The following is a 25,543-nucleotide window of genomic DNA, read 5'->3' on the forward strand; positions in this document are numbered from 1 at the left end:
TTGCACCTGCTTCAACGTGTGTTAGATTCAAGGACATGATGTCAATTCCATTTGATGGGACTGCTGGAATAATGTGAGAATCTAGCACCTTCACTCATTACCTCTCCGCTCTCATCTCTCCCTACATTCCTTCCCGTGAACTGCGCTCACTGGACAAATCTCTCTTGTCGTCCCTCTTCTCCTCTACTGCTAATGCCAGGCTTCGTTCCTTTTCTCTCGCGGCACCTTATGCCTGGAATCGACTTCCTGGACCTATACGTCTAGCTCCATCTCTACCTGTTTTCAAATCCGTGCTGAAAACCCACCTTTTCACCACTGCTTTTGGCTCCTAGCCTCTACTCATTTGCCCTCCCTTGTTCCTTCCTTCCTTCCTTCTCACCCAGTACTTCCCTCATCCGTAACTGTCTTGTCTGTCTGTGTTATTTGGATTGTAAGCTCTTTTGAGCAGGGACTGTGTCTTTGTGTCAGGTGTTCAGCGCTGCGTGCGTCTGGTAGCGCTATACAAATGCTAATAATAATAATAGATCTATGCAAAAAATTTCAATCTCTGTATTGAGTCAAGAGAAAAATGGAGTATTTTCTATCTTGTGATAACATTCATTTAAATCACGTGGAATTATAAAAATAACAGGTATAAATGGTCTCGGGAGCTTGTAAACTATAAAATATTATAGCAGTTTTTACATTTATCAAAAACAAAAATCACTGCCTGCAAAGCGTCATTTTCCCCCAAATTCTTTTCCTCAAAGATTCCTTTACCTCTTTGCTTCTCAGGCTGTAGATCAGTGGGTTTAACATTGGATTAACTACGCAGTAAAACACTGCAAAAACTCTCAGATGTGCAGAGCCTGTATCTGATTGTAAGTATGCAAGCATGGCAGTCCCGTAGAACAAGGTGACCACGGCAAGGTGAGAAGAGCAGGTTGAGAACGCCTTGCTTCTTCCTTCTCTGGAATTCGTCCTCAGCACAGCGGAGAGAATGTAAGCGTAAGAGGAGAGAATGATCAGGAATGGTATCAGCAGGAAAAACACAGCTGTTGCCAGTCGGATTATGTCATTAAAATAAGTGTCGGTACAAGACAAGTTCATTACAGCTACACCGTCGCAGAAGAAGTGACGGACTACTTTAGACCTGCAGAAAGGTAAAGTGATTATGAATGTGATTTGTCCAAACTGCAGCACGAAAGACACCATCCAGGAACCCGCAGCCAAATAAACACAGTTTTTGTTGCTCATAACATTGGCGTAGTGCAAGGGGTTGCAAATGGCGACATAGCGATCAAAGGCCATAATGCCGAGGAGAACGCATTCCTCGCTTCCAAAAATGAAGAAGAAATACATTTGCAAGGCACATCCCAAGAATGAGATGCTCCCGTCTTGGGACAAGAGATTCACCAGTGTTCTTGGGATGGTAACCGTGGTCAAACAGATCTCTAAGAAGGACAAATTCCTGAGAAAGAAGTACATGGGCGTGTGAAGGACGGGGTCCACTGTAAGGATGATAAAGACGAGCAGGTTTCCCATCACGGCGAGCAAATAGAAGAGAAGGAGCAACAGGAACAGGACTCGCTGAATTTGTGGAGACAGGTCTGAGAATCCCAAAAGTACGAATCCACTTGCAACAGTCTGATTTTCCAATGCCATTGATTCTCCACAGCTTGCTAACACATTAGTCAAGCAGGCGCAGGGATGCGGTGACTACGTTGCTTTTGACTGGTAATATTTGGGAAGGAGCAGCAGCTTCAGTGGATTGACTGGAAGGGAAAGGAGACACTATCTCTGTGATATTTTTCACGTGACACATTATTATCACTTTTTATATTATTCTTTTTGAAAATTGAATGCACATATTTTGCTTTTCTATCTCACCTACAGTAAGAGCAACACCTGTTTATAATGAAGTTAAAATACCAATGTTATTGAAACCTGCACATCTTCTGATTGCCCTTTGATGGGAGCTGTTTCCCAGCAGCCCATTTTGTCCAAGTGAATGTCAAGTGGTTGTTATGTTCTCGGTTCATGTAATTGAACCAAAAACATGCCAAAATAGAATTAAGGGCTGTAGTTATTAATGTGAGCTACAATTAAGACATGTTATTTTACTGTTATCCCCTGCTATTATTAACTAGATCTCATTGCATAAAATGGGACCAGTGCTAAAATAACCTGTCCTAATGGTCGCCCACACTGATAATCCCCCTCTCCCCAGTTATTAATAACTGGGATTAACTGTAGAATAATACATCTTAATGGTAGCTCACACCCTTAGCAGTAGCCGACATTGATAGGTCCCCTCCTTTCCTTAGGGGGTAAGTTATCCAAATGGGTGACCGTTTGGGATCTTGCCAGGTATTTGTGACCTGAATGGTGGGCCACTGTTGGAAACAAGATGCTGGGCTTAATGGACCTTTGGTCTTTCCCAGTATGGCAATACTTTTGTACTTATGTACTTGGGATTCGTAATGGAATGTTGCTACTCTTTGGAGTTCTACGTGGAATCTCGTTACTCTTTAGGATTCTAGAATTTTGCTATTCTTTGGGGTTCTACATGGAATGTAGCTACTCTTTGGGTTTCTGCCAGATACTTGTAACCTGGATTGGCCACTGTTAGAAACAGGATGCCGGGCTTGATGGACCTTTGGTCTTTCCCAGCATGGCAATACTTATGTACTTACGTAAGGTGTGCATTTTATCACTAACTCAGGCTATTATAGCACAGGTTTTATTTTATACAATGAGACGTTAGTTACTAAAAATTCAAATTAATAGTAAATAACACATCTTAAGTAGAACATTGATAACGCCAAACCTCTTTATGTAACATTTCCTACCCCCTAAAATAGACTGCAGTTAACGCATGAAACAGCAATGTAAGCTCTAGCCCTCATGTGATAAACCCCCCGATTCTATATATCATGCCCAAATTTCCATGTTCAACTTTGTACGTGCATCAGAATTGCACAGAAAAAATAAATTGACCAGTGAGCTCAGAAACGTCAAGAGTTGAGTGCTAACAACCAAGCACTAATGTTAATTGACAGTCTAAAAAATTTGTGCGTGCATCTCGCTGCGCGAAGTTCTATAAAGTTCAACTGCACGTAACTGAAAAGGCAGCGTTTCGGGGGCATTCCAAAACATCGCACGCGGATTTATAGAATTTGTCCGAAGCACGCCTAAGTTGGGTGCTGGTATTTAGCAGGCATAAGTATGGCACCCAAAAGTTAGGCGTGCGATTTGCACCGAACGCTGTTCTATATAGGGTGCATTCCCTTTGTAGATTAACCCTTCGTGCTCAAGTTTTCAGCGCAGAATTGTTGGAGCCACTTATTGAGTTCCTTTTTAGCTGCTATGTTATGAACAGACTTCTGTACCACATCGCTGTAACTCGCCCAATCATCTGCAACCTGCATGCCTACAATCAGGTCTGGTATAGCATAGCATCTGTCTGCTTTTTGGGATTTTGCCAGCAAGTAATGAGCTTGCTTGGCCACTGTTAGCAGCAGGTCTGACCCAGTATGGCAATTCTTATATTCTTATTAATATTATACTTTCAGTCATGAGGAGCAGCCAGATGGGAGTCTCAGGGAGATTTCTAGTGCCTCATGATTGATACAGCAATATTGTTGCATCAATGACACCAAAATGGTTTGGACACTCCAATGAAAACGTAAAGTAAATGTTGCCTGAGTGCTCATTATTTGGGAAATCTTATTTTTAAATGATCCAAATAAACACATCACATGCCACAAAGAAATCGCTGGGTGGCTACAGGGGGGGGGGCACACACTCTCTGTCTCTCTCAACTCACTCACACTCTCTCTTGCACACAGACGCACACACACACACTTTCTCTGTCTCTCTCACACACTAACTCTCACACACATGCACACACACACGTTCTCTGTCTCTCTCACACACACTCACTCTCACACACACACACATATACACACTCTCTCTGTCTCTCTCTCTTAACTCACTCTCACACTCTCTCTCTTTCACACAGACGCACACACACACACTTTCTATGTCTCTCACACATACACACACTCTCTCTGTCTCTCTCTCTTAACTCACTCTCACACTCTCTCTCTTTCACACAGACGCACACACACACACATATACACTCTCTCTCTCTTTTTCCATTTCAGAAATAAAACATATGGCCTGTTTGGCTATTTCATTACATTACGCACAACAGAAATGTTGCCCGTTGTAACGGGCTTTACAACTTGAGAAATATATTGGAAAAAATAATTAAGTACCTGCAACTGTGACTGGACAGATTCTTTTGTCTTCTTGTCTTTATTTATAGATAAAACATCACACATTGTTAATGAAGAAACCTTCGTCATCTCAAAATTTCAGGTACTGCACTGCAGTTTGCTTCTGATCTAAAACTGGATATTTATAGCTCTAATATCCACCTGTCCCTCCACGGAGGTGGAAGGAATTTGTCATGGCTAATTGCCATTGTTGTAATTATCTGCTCACGCTTCATTTCTCCTGGATATTGATTCATTTTCAGCAACTTTTATTGAGAAAATTAGACATCATATATGGATATATTTTCATGTCTTTTACAAAGATAATTCATTCAACTCATATTTTGACCACAAGAGGTAAAACAAAGTTTTAAGGGGATAGTTATTAAAGTATGTTAAAAGTTGGACTTTATTGCAGCTTAATGTCCCATAGGAGTGGCTAACTTTTGGTAGCTCAGCACTGCAGGTTAGTTACCCTTGAGATATGAATCAGTAGCGTAGGAAGGGGGGGCAGTGGGGCGGTCCGCCCCGGGTGCACGCACTACGGGGTGTCGGCGCCACTGGTAACCTGCTGTCTCTGCCCCGGAACAGGTTACTTCTTGTTCCGGGGCAGAGAGAGCAGGGAACCAACAGAGCCGACGCAGCTCCCAGAGACAACGTGCACTCGGCGGAGGGGGGCGCGCTGTGGCGACCCACCCCGGGTGTCAGCCGGCCTCGCTACGCCGCTGGTATGAATAACAGTGATTGTGATCAACCAGTTTATTTGGAAAGACTTATCCTAAAGGACCCGTCTTAAATCCATAACTCCTGGAATACAATTTATTTATGGACCTCATGGACTCTATTACCCTTCCCCTCTTTTCCCTCGCCCCTTGTAATTACTATCCTTCCCATTCACCTTATTTTACTTTGTTTGTTTGTTTACCGGATTGGCGATTGCCCTTAAGGTCTGATGTCAGCCACATTGAGCCTGCCAGTGGGTGGGAAAATGTGGGGTATAAATGTTATAAATAATAATAATAATAGCCTTGTAAGTACTGTTATTCACACTGCCCAGAGTTTCAGGTCATTAAGAGGCATATTTTCAAAACACTTAGCCTTCCAAAGTTCCATAGAAACCTATGGAACTTTGGAAGGCTAAGTGCTTTGAAAATATGCCTCTAAGCAATCCTGACGGTCCCTAGCCATCCAAACTGACAGGAAGCTAGCACCTCTGGTCAATGCCTCAATCCAATCACATAATCCCATACATATAATTCCTGTCATCAACGTCTCTCCACACCCTGATGCCTTTCTTTCAACTTCTCCCCCACATCAAAGACTTCCAATCCAAGCAAACACACACACACACACACTATCTGGCAAAATACCTGCTAATGGGGTCAGGGTAAGAATGTATTCTCAGTCACGTTTGGAACTTGCAGGCACTGGGTTCAAATCGGCACCAGCAACCCTAGCACTAGCCTTGTGATACACCACTAGGGGGTCAAGCTACTGTATAGGGCACAAGGCAGCTTGACCCTAGTGGTAGTAATGCAACACTATAATTAGGGAGCACCAGTGCCATGTTGAACCTTGCACTGGCAAGGGGAAGGAGTGACTGGGAATCACGCCTACCCTGACCTAGGGGGATGGGCTATGGGAGTGGTGCTTTTGATGACTAAGGGGTCTTTGGAAGGGGTGTATTCAGGAAGGGAAATGTGATTGGAGCAGCAAGAGGAGGGGATTTGATGGAAGGGAATTTGGGACAGGGTGGTTAGTGATTGAGGTTACATCAGGAGGAGGAATTTGATTGGGGGCTTCAGGATGGGACATTTTGTGATTGGAGGGTCATCGGCAGGAAGGGGGAGTTCCCTTGTTGTTTGGCCAGCTCCTTTAACAAATTGGCTGGAAGGTCATAGATTTACAGCCCGATGCCCCCAACCAGCTAAGTTATAGCAACCAAAGATAGACCTGCTATTTATACGGGTCTATCTGGATGCTAAACTTAGCTGGTTAGCCGATGAATATTGGTGTTAACCAGCTATGTCTGCTCAAGACGAACTAGTTATTCAACAATTGATCTACATCACTCAAGATTCCTGAGGCAGGCCTGTGGCCGAAACACAGTACTGTGTCGAGTCTACAATAAAGTTTATTCTTTTTATACCACCATAGTCCCATCGTCCTGAAGTCATTGGTCCATTTCCCACTTTGTCTTTCTGTATTTGCACCCCGTGGGATTTTGTGTTCATCCACTCCGTGGAGAGCCTTCCCTGATACCTTCTCACAGAAACATCCACATTTTGGATGTGCTCAACTGCCATCAAAGGGACGGAGGAATAGCGAAGGACATACTCTAAAAAAAAAAAAAAAGACAAAAGTTTTTGAAGTTGTTTTTTTGAAGTGGGAGGTGGTTAGTGACCACTGGAAAAGTCAGGGGAGGTCATCCCCGATTCCTTCCAGTGGTCATCTGCTCAGTTCCGGCACCTTTTTGATGCTTGGTCGTGAAAAAAAATGGACCAAGTAAAGTCGGCCAAATGCTCATGAGGGACGCCCTTCTTTTTTCCATTGTCGGCCGAGGGCACCCATCTGTTAACCACGGCCCCGTCATGCCTTCAGTACACTGCTGACACACCCCCTTGAACTTTGGTCATGCCCATGACGGAAAGCAGTTGAGGACGCCCAAAATTGGCTTTTGATTATGCTGAATTGGATGACCTTAGAAGAAGGACGCCCATCTGACAATTTGTGTCGGAAGATGGGCACCCTTCTCCTTTGAAAATAAGCAGGATAGTTACTAATAATGGCCCTTAGTTTAGAAGTATCCCTATGTGTAAATGGTCATTGACACATATAGAGAGCTCTACACATATAAATGGAATTTCATCACAGGGCCAATAAGCTTCCTCATATGTAAATATGTCTATATGTGAAGAGTATATGAGTAGGGTAAGAAGAGCAGGCCTGCAATATAGATATGGATTCCTCATTTCACATAGAGATCCACATCTGTACAGAAAAAGATGATCGTCAGCATTTATAGCTGCCACAAAAGTGCCTGCTGGAAGGGGCATTTGTAAATGTCGATGCCTGGCACCTCCCAATCATCCCTTCCCAATGATTGACCCTTGATCGTCCACTGACATCCATAGCAAACCTCCCTCAAGACATCAAACCTCCACACAATTTCACAACCCCCAAGTCAACCTTTCCTCATTGCAGAAGCCCTCCCTCCAACTAACTGATCTGAGACAAGAACCTCTTCTAAGTGGCCACAACTCCCTACATTGTAGCAACCTACCAATGAGGCCAAACCCACCTCCCTTTCAGGCATCTCCCCAGTATACTCCCTCAACCTCATCCTCAACCCCTGATCCCAACCCTGGTCTTACAAGGGGTCCTAAGCATCTAGGGGGACATTCTATATATGTTGCCTAAAAAATCAATGCTGAAATCAGTGCTGACTAATTTCAGTGCCCAAATTTGTGCGCATCCATTTATACCAATGAAAACATGTGTAAATCCCAGCACATAGATTTAGATGCACTGGCCCATATTCTATAACTAGGCGTGTAAATTTTAGAATGCCCATGAAGCGCCCATTTCTCTGCCCATAACCATGCCCCTTTTTGCCTGCGTGCGTTCGAAGTCTGACACACATTGTTACAGAATATGCTTAGTGACTTGGGCACATTAATTCTAATCAGTGCCAATTTGTGCTCATTATTGCTTGTTAACAAGCTAATGAGGACTGATAACAGCACTTAAGTTACGTGGATTGTTATAGAATCCTCGCCAATTTTGGAATGCAGAATTCTAGGCATGCTGTATAGAATCCTGGGGCTAGTGAGGAAAGAGTGATCTCTAGTGGTAATACTGTGGCATAATAGCTAGCTGTCAAGTATAATTAAACTCTGGAAATGCATTGTCAAGTTCTGGAGCTCATTTCCAGAAGATGTTGTAAATGGAATTAGCATAACCAGGTTTAAAACAGGAGGTTAAGTCCATAAACAGTTATTAAGGTAGACCTGAGGATAAGTAGCATTCAGTCTTGCTACTTATTAGGATTTCGACATGTACTTGTGACCTAAATTGGCTACTACTAGAAACAAGATAGTGGGCTAGATGGACCTTTGGTTTGGCTTAGTATCACAATTCTTCTGTTTTCATGTTCTTATTTTTTATTTCCCTGGATTGGCCGCTGTCGTGGAAAGGATGCTGGGCTCGATGGACCCTTGGTCTTTTCCCAGTGTAGCATTACTTATGTACTTATGTACATATTTTTTTCACACAAACATTTTGCACCTGCTTCAAGATATGTAACAATCTTAGACTATGTCAAATTCAGTTTATGAAAATCCTGGAAGAATGTGACCATCCATTATAGATCTGTTTGAGAGTTATCGTATCTGCACTGATTGAAGAGAACATTGGAGTAATTTCTATGCTGTCATATCGATCATTAAAACAATTATCAAAAGAGTGAACCTGAGTGGTCTCAAGAGCTTATGTAATGCAACATAATTTTTACATTTTATACATGCAAAGAAATGTTATTTTACCACAAATTTTTTTCCTCAAAGCCCCCTTCACCTCTCTGCTCCTCAGGCTGTAGATCAGTGGGTTTAACATTGGGTTAATTAAACAGTAAAAAACCGCAAACGCTCTCGGATCTGCTGACCCTGTATCTGGTTGTAAATATGCAAGCATGGTTGTCCCGTAGAACAAGGTCACCACGGCAAGGTGAGAGGAGCAGGTTGAGAAAGCCTTGCTTCTTCCTTCTCTAGAATTCATCCTCAGCACAGTGGAGATAATGTAAATGTAAGAGGAAAGAATGATCAGGAAGGGAATGAGTAGGAAAAACACAGCTGTTGCCAGTCGGACTATGTCATTAAAGTAAGTATCAGTGCAGGAGAGCTTCAATACAGGTGGAACGTCACAGAAGAAATGATGGATTATCTTGGACCTGCAGAAAGGCAAGCTCATGATGAATGTGATTTGTCCAAACTGCAGCACAACGGATGTAATCCAGGAACACGCAGCCATATAAACACACTTTTTCTTGCTCATGATAATGGAGTAATGCAAGGGTTTACATATTGCCACATAGCGATCAAAGGCCATGATACCGAGAAGCATGCATTCTTCGCTGCCGAAAAAAAAGAAGAAATACATCTGCAAAGTGCATCCTTGGAAAGAGATGCTTCCATTCTCAGACAAAAGATTCGCTAGTGTTTTGGGAATAGTAACTGTCGTGAAACAGATCTCCACGAAAGATAAATTCCTGAGGAAGAAATACATGGGCATGTGCAGGACAGGATCGACTGTAAGGATGGTGAGGACTAGCAGATTTCCCAACACAGCAAGCACATAGAAGAGAAGTAGCAGCATAAAAAGTAATCGCTGAAACTGCGGAGACAGGTCTGAGAATCCCAGAAGTATAAATCCACTCACCACACTTTGATTTTCAGAGGCCATTAATCCGCCGTTTAACCTGCAACAGACATACAAGTGAGAACTTGCTAATACATTGATTAACCAGGGCAGGGATACAGCAGCCATGTTGCTTTTGATGAATGCATCAAGTTTTATAGTTTTAGATTTGTGCGATGGACTAGCAGTGGCCACAAGGTGTTAGCCTAATAACTTAGCTACAATACAAATAGTGTATATGGGGTATAACCGTTACTATGATTAAGGAGCCGCTGCTGCAGAGGGGCGGGGAGGGAGAAGAGAAACATATCAGTTGGTTCACTAGTATTACCTGTTACATTATCCTGTCTTTGCTTTGGTCTTTACTGAGGAAGATGCAAGGGAACTACTCATGCCAGAAAGGGTATTTAAAGGTGACAATTCAGAGAAACTGAAAAGATGTAATAGGTCAAATTAACAAGCTAATGAACAGAAAATCACTTGGACTGGATGGCATACAACCCAGAATGCTAAAAGAAATCAGAAATTAACTTGCAGAGCTACTGTTAGTAATTAGTATCCTATCATTAAAAATCAGCTACAGTACCTACGGTTTGGAGGTTGCCAACATAAACCCAATTTTTTAAAAAAAATGTTCCAGAGGTGAACCAGGAAACTACAGACCAGTGATTTTGATGTCAGTGTCATGTAAATGGTAGAAGCTATTCTAAAGAGCAAGGTTACTGGACACATAGATAGACATGGTTTAATGTGACAGCTTCAACATGGATTTAGCCAAGGCAAGTCTTCTCTTACCAATTGTGCATAAAAATATGGATAACAGTGACCCTAGATTTTCGGAACACAGTTTCCACCACAAATGTGACAGGTAGAGGGAGAGAGGGACCAGAGTCCCCCACCCCATGGTGCAGTGCACTGACCACTATACTACTCCAGGCACCTGCCTGCTGCTTTAATAGCTGTGCCATAGCAAGGGCGGCTGACACCTGGGGCTGGTCGCCGCTGCGCAACCCCCCCCCCCCGGGTGCAGCACGGCGAACCCTCCCCCCTCCGGCGCGCACCCCCCCCCCCCGGAGCGCATTTTTACTTATATTGAGAAGCGAGGGACAAGCAGGCGGGCCGATCTGCCCCCGAGTGCACGTTGCTGGGAGCTGCGTCGGCTCCGCTGGTTCCCTTCTCTCTCTGCCCCGGAACAGGAAGTAACCTGTTCCAAGGCAGAGGGCGCAGGGAACCAGCAGAGCCGACACCCCCCCCCCCCAGCGGCGTGCATCCGGGGCAGACCGCCCCCCCCTTCCTACGCCACTGTTTAATAGACCTGGCTCTAACATCTGAGGCTGTCATAGAGGCTGGGAAGTCATATTTTTATTCAGATTTTGGGGTGTAGGGGGGGGGGTCCATGACCACTAGGGGGTATTGAGGGGTCACCCTGGATTCCCTCCAGTGGTCATTTGGGGCACTCTTTTGTGCCTTGTTCATTATAAAACCAGGTCTAGCTCAAAATGTCTTAGTTTTAGTCCTGGATGGTTTGGTTTTGTTCCATCACGGCTGTAAAACATCCAAGTCTTAGGAAATGTCCAAAGCCCGCCCTTAACACGCCCCCGACACGCCCCCTTGTGTTTTGAACGCACTTTTGACGGACTTCATAGAAAAATGTCTAAAGATTGGTTTTGTGAGAGAAAAACCTCCAAATGCTGCTTTATCCCACTTTTTAGATGTTTTTTTTTTCTCTTTCGAAAATGAGCTCCATTGGCATCTAGGAAAGCTAGCCTACTATTTTCTGTGTTGTTATGTCTCTGTCTTACCTCGTAGCAAGAGCTGCTCCATTTGATTGATGATTGGACATCTCAGTATCAAACCAGATGAAGCAAATTATTATACAGAGCTGGAAAATAGTAAAAGTATTACTCTAGAAGTGAAATGGATTCGATGAATGGCCTTCCTGTGTTACAATCAAAGCAGTTTGCATATCATATACAAGCATTTACTTATTTTTATTTTTAAAAAAAAAACATCTATTCCATACAATCTCAAAGTTCTAGGCAGATCACAAATGTCACATACATAATACAAAATATTTACAATACAACTCATGACATAACACATAAAAATATCTCAAGAAAGATCAACTGAGAAAAATGCAATCAGTCCATTGCAAAGACAAATAAATATGCCTCTTAATTGACTCCGTCATCGACCCTCTCATATGCCTGCAAGAAAAAGAACATGTTTAATTCTTTTTATTTAACTCTTTCAAACCCTGTATTTTTTTTCAGCCTCAAGGGTAGCAAATTCCATAATGATGGACCTGCAATATGAACAAGTGAGCCACGAAATTCATTTGGCTTTTTTTGTTTCAAACCTGTATTTTTTTCAGCCTTACGGGTAGCAAATTCCATAATGATGGACCTGCAATATGAACAAGTGAGCCACGAAATTCATTTGGCTTTTTCTGTTTCAAACCTGTATTTTTTTCAGCCTTAAGGGTAGCAAATTCCATAATGATGGACCTGCAATATGAACAAGTGAGCCACGAAATTCATTTGGCTTTTTCTGTTTCAAACCTGTATTTATTTCAAGCCTCAAGGGTAGCAAATTCCATAATGATGGACCTGCAATATGAACAAGTGAGCCACGAAATTCATTTGGCTTTTTCTGTTTCAAACCTGTATTTATTTCAGCCTTAAGGGTAGCAAATTCCATAATGATGGACCTGCAATATGAACAAGTGAGCCACGAAATTCATTTGGCTTTTTCTGTTTCAAACCTGTATTTATTTCAAGCCTCAAGGGTAGCAAATTCCATAATGATGGACCTGCAATATGAACAAGTGAGCCACAAAATTCATTTGGCTTTTTCTGTTTCAAATCTGTATTTATTTCAAGCCTCAAGGGTAGCAAATTCCATAATGATGGACCTGCAATATGAACAAGTGAGCCACAAAATTCATTTGGCTTTTTCTGTTTCAAACCTGTATTTTTTTCAGCCTTAAGGGTAGCAAATTCCATAATGATGGACCTGCAATATGAACAAGTGAGCCACGAAATTCATTTGGCTTTTTCTGTTTCAAACCTGTATTTATTTCTAGCCTCAAGGGTTGCAAATTCCATAATGATGGACCTGCAATATGAACAAATGAGCCACGAAATTCATTTGGGTTTTTCTGTTTCAAACCTGTATTTTTTTCAGCCTTAAGGGTAGCAAATTCCATAATGATGGACCTGCAATATGAACAAGTGAGCCACGAAATTCATTTGGCTTTTTCTGTTTCAAACCTGTATTTTTTTCAGCCTTAAGGGTAGCAAATTCCATAATGATGGACCTGCAATATGAACAAGTGAGCTACAAAATTCATTTGGCTTTTTCTGTCTCTAATGGGATCACATTTTAATTTTTTTTTTTTTACACCAGTGGCAATGGAGAGTTAGGGGATTTGCCCAGGGTGACCAGGCACTGCTGTGGGAATTCAACCTAAGCTTTGTGGTTCTCAGACCACTTCACCAACAATTACGCTTTTCCTTTTGCCATAGTGCTTTTATTATTAATATTATTATTATTATTGTTGTTGACAGAAAACTGATCAACTTTTAATTCATGATCTTTGCAGTTTCACATTTGTAGCACGGACCCCTATTCTTTGATTTCTTTTTAATTGCTCCTCATATCTGGACACTGATTGATCTACCTATTGTAAGATCCCTGATCACAGGATCTCATTTAAGTAACAGACTGCTCCAAGTATTTAAAAAAAAAAATCCCCCTAGTAAGACAGGAAAGACTGAAGTATAATAAAATAAATTAAAATAGAAATTATTGCAACCTCGAGTCTGCTTGCTCTAGAATTGTACACTAGGGTACACTGTAGAAATCTGAATCAGAAGATCTGGATTTCTCCTGATGCCAGGCGAAAGAAGACAGAGAAACGAAGCCAACATAATGAACTAGAATGGAGGCATCAGAAGATTGAATTCTTAAGATGTGTTAAGTAAAATTGCAGTGTCGGTTACAGCTGTTATACATCTGGAATCATGTTCACTCATTCCTGTCCAATAAACGTATTAATATTCCTTTTTCTGAGATCTATATTCTATTTAATCCATTTGTTTGTTTGTTTTCCTACTGCCTTATGATTTCATCCTCTCGTTCATTCTTTCGTATAATCTCCAAACCGGGAACATTGTTACTCAAACATTTCTAGAACCTGTATTAACTCGTTGGAATCTCAACCTGGTTTATTGTAAATGAAATATTTCAATAAAAATGTAGTACCTCTGCCGTCTTGAACCTCACGTCCCCCGCAGTCTTGAAACTCAGGTCCTACAATATCTGCTCGATTTAGTTTAAATGGAATGCATCACGGCATGCAAGGAATCCAGTGAAAATAATGAAGTAGGCTGGAAAAAATGAATCTTGTACCTGTGATTGAATGGATTCGGCAAAAAAAATCTTTCAGGGCGCATTTTGCAAAGCCGCGCTAGCATTTTTTTTAGCTCGTGGTGTAAATCAACTGGCGGAAAACGCCGAGATGCCCATTATATTCCTCTGGGTGCCTCAGCATTTACCATCAGCTGATTTTTAGTGCAGCTAAAAATGCTAGCATGGCTTTGTAAAGACTCCTTTAATGCTTTCTAATCTTCTCTGTTGAAAGACAATTATGACACCTTGTTAGAAAATAGCCCTATCGGGTGTCATAATTTCATATACTTATTTGCAATAGTTTGCTTATTTTATGACCTGGCCTTTTATAGCAACCAGCATCATCTGTCTAGCCATAGCTATGAACATTGTGATTACCCTCGTGCTTTTTCTTGTCCCTGGGTATTAATTATTGAGGACAATATGTTTTCAACATAATTTATTGAGAAAAGTTGTTTGCAAATTCTGATTCCAAAAGAAAAACCTTGTTGGCCAAACTGCAGATGACTCCAAATACCGCTGCCGATTTGGGGGTCCTTTTTACTGAGGTGCGCTGAAAAATGGGATGCGCTAGTGTAGGCGTGTATTTTGGGCACGTGCAGATCAAAAAAGGCCTTTTTCTAAATTTTTGCCAAAAATAGACATGCGGCAAAATAAAAATTGGTGCACGTCCATTTTGGGTCTGAGACCTTCACGCTTATTTTCGAAAAGAGAAGGGCGCCCCATCTTTCGAAACAAATCAGGAGATGGGTGACCTTCTCGCAAGGCTGCTCAAATCGGCATAATCAAAAGCCGATTTTTTTTTTGACACCCTCTATGGCTTTCCGTCGCAGGGACGACCAAAGTTCACAGGGGCGTGTCGGCAGGGTAGCGAAGGCGGGACTGGAGGAGGACAGGGGAGTGATTAGGAGATGGGCGTCCTCGGCCGATAATGGAAAAAAGAAGGGGTCCCTGACGAGCACTTGACCGACTTTACTTGGTCCATTTTTTTTCATGACCAAGCCATGAAAAGATGCCCGAACTGAGCAGATGACCACCGGAGGGAATCGGGGATGCCCTCCCCTAACTCCCCCAGTGGTCACTAACCCCCTCCCACCATAAAAAACAGGTTAAAAATACTTTTTCCAGCCTCAAATGCCATACTCAGGTTCATCGCAGCAGTATACAGGTCCCTGGAGTAGTTGTAGTGGGTGCAGTGTACTTCAGGCAGGCAGACCTGAGGGGGGGGGGGGGTTGGGGGGGCTCAGCACCCAAGGTAAGGGAGCTATGCACCTGGGAGCAATTTGTGAAGTCCACTGCAGTGCCCCCTAGGGCACCCGGTTGGTGTCCTGGCATGTGAGGGGGACCAGTGCACTACAAATGTTGGCTCCTCCCACGACCAAGTGCCTTGGATTTGGCCGGGAATGAGATGGCCGCCATGAGTTTCCATTATCGGGGAATGGCGGCCATCTCTAATTATGGCAATCTCTAAGGCCAGCCCAAATGTTGAGATTAAATTTGGCAACACAATATTAATGGGAACTATTGGCTATGTAAATATCGTATCAGAACATACTAGGAGGTGGATACCATTACACGAAAAGCAGCACTGAATATTGGTTGGCACCTGCATAAGTTCCGGATCCACTGAGGATCATGATGTTCATTGCCAATGCCTTGACTGCCACTGAATATTGCCTGAATATTGACCGCTTCATTGAATATAGAAGTACGGACTTTGACATGATGGTGTGTCCTTTGCCTGTAGGCACATACAGAGTCAGAGTTTGGTTGGAGCATGGGTGGGGTTCATAAAGATGGATGGATGTTTATATTTTTCTTATTTATAATCTGCCTTTATCCAAGGTGGGTAACAAATCAACAAACACAATTAAAATACATTCAACAAACAACTAAACAAAAACATGCAACAAAAGTAAGTTCAAAAGGCACAAGCAAATCATGGCAGTTCATAAACTTGACTTAGTAAGTGACACTTCAGTACTAAAAGTAGCTTATTCTTCTCAATAGGGCCAACCACAGAAAATGTGCCTTTCCTTGTAATGCTCAGGCACAGATGTCTTTATTTATTTATTTATTTATTTGTAGCATTTGTATCCCACATTTTCCCACCTATTTGCAGGCTCAATGTGGCTTACATTTGCCGTAATGGTGGTTGTCATTTCCGGGTAACAGAATTACATTAAGGAGCATACATACATGGTAACATTCATGGTGCATACATATATGGAACATAGTGTATATGGAACAAATCGTGGTATGTATATATACCATATGAATACATACATGGTAAAGAATACATTATGGTAGTGCAAGAAGGTTCCTGAGTAATAAGTTAGATTGTAACAGACATTAGGTCATCGATTGTAGAGAAGTCCTATTCAGCATAAGGTTTAAAGTGGTAGTGCTTGATCATTAATAGCAAAGAGGTTGAGCAGTCATGTGTTAAAAGTTCGGATTTGTATAGATCGTGTATAATGTTAATATTTAGTATTTAAGATGGATGTTTATGGTAGGCGTTCTTGAAAAGATCTGTTTTCAGTAGTCTTCGGAAGATGGTTAGGTCTTGCGTTGTTTTTATGGCCTTGGGTAATGCGTTCCATAGCTGCGTGCAGATGTATGAGAAGCCGGTCGCGTATATGGATTTGTATTTTATCCCTTTACAGTTAGGGTAGTGGAGATTGAGGAATGTGCGTGATGATCGTTTTGCGTTCCTAATAGGCAAGTCTATAAGGTCTAGCATGTAGGTCGGGGCTTCTCCGTAGATGATTTTGTAGTACTGCAAATGTAGATCATAAATTGCACTAAGTAACATGTATAACATCAGCATTCGCACTACGCCATGCTCTCAATACACAGACACAATAAACAAAACCACTCTAAATATCTGGCTCAATAAATGGTGCAATAAATGGGCCGCAGCTTTATTAAGAAATACTAATTAACAATAGCAGTAACATTGTTCATGCAATAGCACATAACTGAATTACCCAGCTCCAATATAGAGATCTTTTCCCCCCATACCTGAAGCCAGTTGGTGCTGAAGTAGCTTCATCAATTACTTTACAGTACATGTATTCCTACCTCCCACAAGTCTGTGGTGATGCAGAACCTACAAATTCTCATGGAGGTGCAGCACACGATGAAGCATATTCATTCTTAAACCAATTCCCAATTTCTGAAGGCCTCCTCAACAGTATCACAATCCCCCATGATTCTGCCAACCACCAGCTGTGACCAACCCACCCAACCTACCTCAAGAATACCACCACACCAATCTGCTAACTCACCCAACAGAGAGGGCAGGGCGAGTAACCACCTCACCTCCCAACCCGTTCCCACTCCTCACCTCCCTCTAAAACAATTACACTACCCAACAAAAGCTTCTTTTAAATTCTCCCACGTGGAGGGGCATAATTGAAAGGGACGCCCAAGTTTTCCTGGGGATGGCGCCGTGATGGGTCGGGGAAACCTGTATTATCGAAACAAGATGGGCGTCCATCTTTCATTTTGATAATACGGTCAGGAACACCCAAATCTTGAAATTTAGGTCGACCTTAGAGATGGTCGTCCTTAGACTTGGTCGTTTCTGATTTTCGGCAATAATGGAAACCAAGGACGCCCATCTCAGAAATGACCAAATCCAAGCCATTTGGTGATGGGAGGAGCCAGCATTCATAGTGCACTGGTCCCCCTGACATGCCAGGACATCAACCGGGCACCCTAGGGGGCACTGCAGTGGACTTCACAAATTGATCCCAGGTGCTTAGCTCCCTTACCTTGTTTGCTGAGCCCCCCAAAACCCACTACCCACAACTGTACACCACTACCAGAGCCCTTAGGGGTGAAGCGGGGCATCTGGATGTGGGTACAGTGGGTTTCTGGTTGGTTTTGAAGGGCTCACATTTACCACCACAAGTGTAACAGGTAGGGGGGAATGGGCCTGGGTCCAGCTGCCTGAAGTGCACTGCACCTACAAAACTGCTCCAGGGACCTGCATACTGCTGCGAAGGACCTGAGTATGACATCTGAGTCTGGCAAAAAATATTTTTAAAGTTTTTTTTAGGATGGGAAGGGGTTGGTGACCACTAGGGGAGTAAGGGGAGGTCATCCCTGATTCCCTCCGGTGGTCAGCTGGTCAGTTCAGGCACCTTTTTGAGGCTTTGTCGCAAGATAAAATGGACCAATAAAGTTGCCCAAGTGTTCGTCAGGGACGCCCTTCTTTTTTCCGTTATTGGCCAAGGACGCCCATGTGTTAAGCACGCCCCAGTCCCACCTTCACTAAGCTTCCGACACCCCCCCCCCCCCCCCCCATGAAGTTTGGTCATCCCCACGACGGAAAGCAATTGAGGACGCACAAAATCGGCTTTCGATTATGCCGATTTGGGCGACCCTGGGAGAAGGACTCCCATTTCCCGATTTGTGTCGAAAGATGGGCGCCCTTCTCTTTCAAAAATAAGCCTGACAGCTTCCCAGAAACCATAACCCACCAATCTCCACCTGCCACGTCACCACCCTGTCCATCGTTCCTTCTTTCACCATGAACTCCCCTGCTTCTCCCCTTTCCACCAACCCTCACTAAAATAGCACAGCTATGCTCAGCTGCTGTTATCTGCTCACAGTCCTAAGCTGTGAGCTCCCTAATCAAGGCACAAATCATAATTTAGGGCTGTGTTTTTATATAAAAAAAAAGGATCTGAGAAGGTGTCTACATGTTCTCTTAAACCAGGAACCCTGTTATATAATTACTCTCAAGAAGTCACTACTGTGAAAAAGGATCTAGGCACCATCATAGACAATACACTGAAATCCTCTGCTCAGAGTAGAGAGTTGCACGGGGACAGAAACGTGACCCGTCCCCACCGGAATCAAACCCGTCCCCACTCATCCCTGCCGGAATCTAACCCGTCCCCGTGAGTAATCTCCTCCATCCCTGCCCACCCCCGTGAGTGATATCCTCCATGCCCGCCCGTCCCCATAAAAAAAGGAAGTATAAAGTACTGAGTGGAGTGGACAGGGGACACACAATGCATAGTAATACATTTAAAACGAATCAGAGAAAATATTTCTTCACTCATTAATATACTGAATCTTAGAAAAGTATTTGGCTGTCTCTGCAACTGAGCAGTTGAAGATGCCCAAAATGGACGTTTCTTTGCTATACCCGGCACCCCCTTGAAATATTTGGCCGTCCCTGCGACGGAGCAGTTGAGGATGCCCAAAATGGACGTTTCTTTGAGAAGGACATCCACGCGCCTTTGCTATGCCTGACACCCCCCTTGAAATTTGGCCGTCCCTGCGACGGAGCAGTTGAGGGCGTCCTTCTTTTTCCACTGCAGGAGAGCTTGGTGTCTCGATAACACAATCTTCATCCCAAAACAGTACTAACCATGTCCTACAAGGGAACACAGTTGCATCAAAATGTCTGCAAGATGGATTAAATAGCTAGAATTCAGTTCGATAAAACAAAACATTGCAATTACAGTACAGCATTCCTCCTTCGCACATATTAAATCAAAAGAAATCTACATCTTTCAAAACCTACAATAATGTTCTTGAAACTTAATATTAAGAGGTAGTAAATTCCTACCCGTATTCTGCACATATGAATACCCACAATGAACAAGTTTGCAAAACAGCACTTGGTATGCTGGGCATTACATATGTATTTGTAAACAGATGCAAGCAAATGACTAAAATACTGTACTTACAGATGTTTTTGTCAACTATCTTTATTTTTATTTATTTATAGCATTTATATCCCACATTTTCCCACCCATGGGCAGGCTCAATGTGGCTTACATCAGTCTGCAAAAACATACATCAATTCAGCAAACAATCAAATACTTTGAAGTTAAAGAGATTAGTGAGTTACAGCAAAGGAGAGGAAAAGGAGAAAGAGTAATAGAGTTCAATATGTCGTTACGACTGCAGCAGTTCAGAAGTTAGAGATGCTAGGCGGGTCTTTAGCGTAAGTATTTCCAAATAATAGGGTATTTAGAGATTTTCCGAAGGCCAAATGATCTTGAATAGATTTTACAGATTTTGGTAAACCATTCCATGAGTGAGCGCTAACATAGGGAAAGGTGGATGTGTAGGTGGTTTTATAGTTGATGCCACAACATTTTGGGTAATGAACATTCAAGTACGTGCAAGATGATCTGGAAGAGTTCCTAGGCGGTAAGCTGATAAGAGCATCCATATATGCTGGAGCTTCACCGTAGAGAATTTTATGCACCGGGATGCAACCTTTAAAAGTTATCCGGCCCTTGATAGGAAGCCAATGCAGTTCCTCATGACAACTGATTACAGAATTACCACTAAATCCTTAACGTGTAGTGAAAGTCGGTTATCTAAACAGCATAGGATCTGGGAACCTTCCAGGTATTTATGACCCGCATCGGCCACTATTAGTAGCAGGATACTGGGCTAGATGGACCCTTGGACTGCCCGATATGGCAATACTTAATTTTCTTGTATTCTTATTTTTCACTAGCATGGTTTGCTCCTGCTTCAGAATATGTAACAACTTAAAAATGTGCCAATTTCAGTTTACGAGACTCCTTGAAGAATGTAACCTTAAATTGTAACTCTATATGAGAGTCATTGTGTCTGCAAAAGAAAATTAGGGTCATATCTATGGTGTGATTTTATTTCATCAAAACCTTTTTTAAAAGAATTACCAAAAGAATGGACCAAAGTGATCCCAATAATTTGCATACTACAACACGTTACAATGATTTTTACATTTCACCAATACATTTCACTGCATGAAAGAAATGTTTTCTTTCCCCCAAATACTTTTCCTTAAAGCCCCCTTCACCTCCTTGTTTCTCAGGCTGTAGATCATTGGGTTTAACGTTGGATTAATTACGCAATAAAACACTGCTAAAATTCTCCCATCTGAAGAGTCTGTATCTGGCTGCAAATACGCGAGCATGACAGTCCCATAGAACAAGACGACAACAGCAAGATGAGAAGAGCAGGTTGAGAACGCCTTTCTTCTTCCTTCTCTGGAATTCATCCTTAGCACGGTGGAGATAATGTAAGCATAAGAAGAAACGATGATCAGGAATGGTATGAATCCTACCAGCACAGTGATTGTCATGCAGATTATGTCATTCAAATATGTGTCAGTGCAAGATAACTTCAGTACTGGAGGAATGTCACAGAAGAAATGGTGGATTACCCTAGACCTACAGAAAGGTAAACTAAATATGAATATAATTTGTACTATCTGCAGCCAAATAGATATAATCCAAGAACCAACAGCCATAGAAATGCACTTTCTTTTGTTCATGATGGTGGAGTAATGGAAGGGATTGCATATTGCTATATAGCGATCAAAGGCCATGATAGCAAGAATCATGCTTTCTTCAACGCCAACAATAAAGGTGAAATACATTTGCAAGGCACATCCCAGGAAAGAGATGCTTCTATCCTCAGACAAAAGATTTGTCAGTGTTTTGGGGATTATAGTGGACGTTAAACAGATCTCCATAAAGGCTAAAATCCTGAGGAAGAAGTACATGGGAGTGTGAAAGACAGGATCTACAGTAAGGATAATAAGGACGAGCAGGTTTCCCATCACAGCGAGCAGATAGAAGAGAAGCAGCAGCAGAAAAAGGAATTGCTGAATCTGTGGAGACAGGTCCGAGAATCCCAAAAGTATAAATCCACTCACAACAGTCTGGTTTTCAGATGCCATTAATTCACCATTTAACCTGTAGCAGATATAGAGGTGATAGCTTGCTAACAATTTAATTAACCAGTGCATGGATACAGTGGCAATAAATTGAGTAGCTTTAGAATTAAGCAATGATTTTGTTACAAATAGGTGAGGGGCAAAAGTACCAACAGTAGCGACAAGATATTATCCTAATGATTTAACCACCACCAGTGGTTATGAGGTACAACTGTTATTATGAGTAAGGAGCTGCTGCTACATAGGGGTTGCACCTCTGGATGTGCCTCCTCCAGAGGTCCCATTTTTGGGTGTTCCAAATCTAATGCTTCCTCTGTTAGTTTTAGTTATTTTGACCATTTTCCCATTCCTACCCTTTTCGAATGTCTGGAATTATAACTTCTATAAACTCAGCTACGTCTCCTGCTGATCTCATTCCCACTTGTCTCTTGAAGACGTTCTTGCTACTTCTTTTTCCTTTTAGTCATTCTATGATCTCATTGAGACATACAAGTGGAGTCTTTCCATCAGATTGGAAAGGTGCAATTGTTTACCCACATCTGAAGATGCCAAAGCTGATCCCTCTGATCCTCTAAACTACCATCCCATCTCTAATCTCCTATTTATCTCCACAGTCACTGTGAAAAATAATCACTTCTCAGTTAGACCAGATGGATGCACTACATTCAAGACAGACTGGGTTTGGTCTTCTTCATAGCACTAAACATGTACTAATTGCAATATTAGACTTCATTAAAACAAAACAGGGTGAAGAAAAGACATCTTGTTGCTCTCACCTGACTGTTTTGTGGCCTTCAGTCTTACAAACCAGTCTATTTCTCTTCATAGACTTTCGGAGTTAGGTCTTTCTGGGCTTGTTCTTTCCTGCTTTTAATCTTCTCTTCAGAGTTGTACTTTTAAGGTTCATTGCCAGAACGCCATCTCTACTGAACATTCCCTGTGGTATTTAAATTATCTAATAAATACAATTGATGTTTCAAAATTTCACAGTGTCATTCCTTTACTTAATAATGAACATAGACTTCCCATCAATCATCATATTTTTCCACTTTCTCACTCCCTATTCTCCAGTATTCTTTCATCCCAGCCACGTTTACTTGTGCTTCCCTTTGGTTTGTTTGTCTGTAAACTGGATATTTATTGTATCAGCCTCCCTATGTCTAGCTACAGAGAAAAGTATCCGCATTGTAATTAGTCCCTTGCTCTTCCTTCTCCGAGGGATTTAATTATTGAAGAGAGTTTGTTTTCAACAATGATTGAGAAAGTTTGTAAGAAAATTCTGATTCAAAGAAACATACATAACCAGATAGTGATTATTGTTGATTGTTTTTCACAAAGATGTTTCCATTTTCTTCATCCTGAAATTTACAGGTATCTGGCCCTTTTTATTAAGTTCTGTTAACATATTTATCATGCAGTACAGCAGATTTGTGCAACAAAGATTGAAAAGTCCTGCATGCTATTTCATATATCCTAAACATGGGGCAAGGATGGCATGGACTTTAACATGATGGTGTGTCCTGGTTTAGGCCTATGTGTCATAGCATCTATGAAAGTGTCTACTTGTTCTCTTCAACCAGGCTCTGTTTTATCTATTTACTCTCAAGAAGTCAGTACTGTAGAAAAAGATCTAGGCGCCATCATAGACACTACACTGAAATCCTCTGTTCAGAGTGTGATGCCAGCCAAAATGGCAAACAGAACACTGGGGGTGGGGGGGGGGGAGAATGATATTCAGATATGGAAGTTAGCCCAGCTAAGTCCTGCGGTCACCACTAAACCCGGATCTTCAATACCAGGCCATTTCCGGTAACCGGCAGTGAATATCCGGTTAGTTTTTGGGCGGTTAGAAGATAACCACCTATGCTGACATTCAGACTTAGCTGGTTATCTTTTAACCAGCCAAAGATATCCCAAATATTCACCAGGCCAAATATAGCTGGTAAAGTGGGGCTGAAAATCGGCTGTAGCCGGTTATTTCGGAATCATACAACCGGCTATCTGCAAGCTTCTAACCGGCTATATCCCACTGAATATCATTGGATAGCCAGTTATAGGGCATTTAACCAGCCAGGTGATGATCCTTTCGAATATTGGGGGGTGAGAATTGTTAGGAAAGGAGAGCTAAACTAAGACTACTACTACTACTACTATTTAGCATTTCTATAGCGCTACAAGGCGAACGCAGCACTGCACAAACATAGAAGAAAGACAGTCTCTGCTCAAAGAGCTATGTAATAAAAGTGAGCCAAGTATAGGACAATCAAGCCATTGTGACATCACTGATGAGGTTGGCTCTTATTGGTGGCCTGAGGCATTATGACATCACAATATTAGCTCTGGTTACAAGAGACTACTACTACTACTATTTATCACTTCTATAGCGCTACAAGGCGTACGCAGCGCTGCACAAACATAGAAGAAAGACAGTCCCTGCTCAAAGAGCTATGTAATAAAAGTGAGCCAAGTATAGGACAATCAAGCCATTGTGACATCACTGATGAGGTTGGCTCTTATTGGTGGCCTGAGGCATTATGACATCACAATATCACCTCTGATTACAAGAGACTACTACTACTACTATTTAGCATTTCTATAGCGCTACAAGGCGTACGCAGTGCTGCACAAACATAGAAGAAAGACAGTCCCTGCTCAAAGAGCTATGTAATAAAAGTGAGCCAAGTATAGGACAATCAAGCCATTGTGACATCACGGATGAGGTTGGCTCTTATTGGTGGCCTGAGGCATTATGACATCACAATATCACCTCTGATTACAAGAGACTACTACTACTACTATTTAGCATTTCTATAGCGCTACAAGGCGTACGCAGCGCTGCACAAACATAGAAGAAAGACAGTCCCTGCTCAAAGAGCTATGTAATAAAAGTGAGCCAAGTATAGGACAATCAAGCCATTGTGACATCACTGATGAGGTTGGCTCTTATTGGTGGCCTGAGGCATTATGACATCACAATATTAGCTCTGGTTACAAGAGACTACTACTACTACTATTTATCACTTCTATAGCGCTACAAGGCGTACGCAGCGCTGCACAAACATAGAAGAAAGACAGTCCCTGCTCAAAGAGCTATGTAATAAAAGTGAGCCAAGTATAGGACAATCAAGCCATTGTGACATCACTGATGAGGTTGGCTCTTATTGGTGGCCTGAGGCATTATGACATCACAATATCACCTCTGATTACAAGAGACTACTACTACTACTATTTAGCATTTCTATAGCGCTACAAGGCGTACGCAGTGCTGCACAAACATAGAAGAAAGACAGTCCCTGCTCAAAGAGCTATGTAATAAAAGTGAGCCAAGTATAGGACAATCAAGCCATTGTGACATCACGGATGAGGTTGGCTCTTATTGGTGGCCTGAGGCATTATGACATCACAATATCACCTCTGATTACAAGAGACTACTACTACTACTATTTAGCATTTCTATAGCGCTACAAGGCGTACGCAGCGCTGCACAAACATAGAAGAAAGACAGTCCCTGCTCAAAGAGCTTACAATCTAATAGACAAAAAATAAAGTAAGCAAATCAAATCCTCTCCACCCCATGTCCAACAGTTCTCCTTCTCTCATTCCTCTCCCCCTCCCCCCTTATGTTCAACAATTCTCCCACTATCACCCCCCACCCCTCCTGCAGCATCTCTCCTTCCCTACTCCATCTTACAACTAAGAATATTGTAATGCCTCTGTATGACTCCATGATATGATCTTATCTTAAGTT

At 42.2% G+C, this 25,543-nt stretch overlaps 3 protein-coding genes across 3 annotated transcripts; all 3 read right to left on the reverse strand.

Annotated features, from left to right (window-relative positions):
* Nucleotides 1–702: 702 nt before the first annotated feature.
* On the reverse strand, nucleotides 703–1,644 carry LOC115457194 (olfactory receptor 10A4-like). Its single transcript, XM_030186619.1, has one exon. It carries the CDS (start codon nucleotides 1,642–1,644, stop codon nucleotides 703–705), a length of 942 nt encoding a protein of 313 aa, XP_030042479.1.
* Nucleotides 1,645–8,795: 7,151 nt separating this feature from the next.
* On the reverse strand, nucleotides 8,796–9,722 carry LOC115457974 (olfactory receptor 10A7-like; the record flags this gene model as incomplete). The annotated part of the gene is made up of 1 exon (XM_030187704.1): nucleotides 8,796–9,722. A coding segment is annotated over exon 1 (927 nt), but the record flags the coding sequence as incomplete, so codon positions are not given.
* An 11,131-nt stretch (nucleotides 9,723–20,853) lies between these two features.
* On the reverse strand, nucleotides 20,854–21,798 carry LOC115457195 (olfactory receptor 10A4-like). The gene has a single exon (XM_030186620.1). The coding sequence runs from the start codon at nucleotides 21,796–21,798 to the stop codon at nucleotides 20,854–20,856; it is 945 nt and encodes a 314-aa protein (XP_030042480.1).
* Between the last annotated feature and the right edge of the window lie 3,745 nt (nucleotides 21,799–25,543).

Source organism: Microcaecilia unicolor, chromosome 14 (genome assembly GCF_901765095.1).
Source record: "Microcaecilia unicolor chromosome 14, aMicUni1.1, whole genome shotgun sequence".
In the NCBI taxonomy this organism is placed as follows: Eukaryota; Metazoa; Chordata; class Amphibia; order Gymnophiona; family Siphonopidae; genus Microcaecilia; species Microcaecilia unicolor.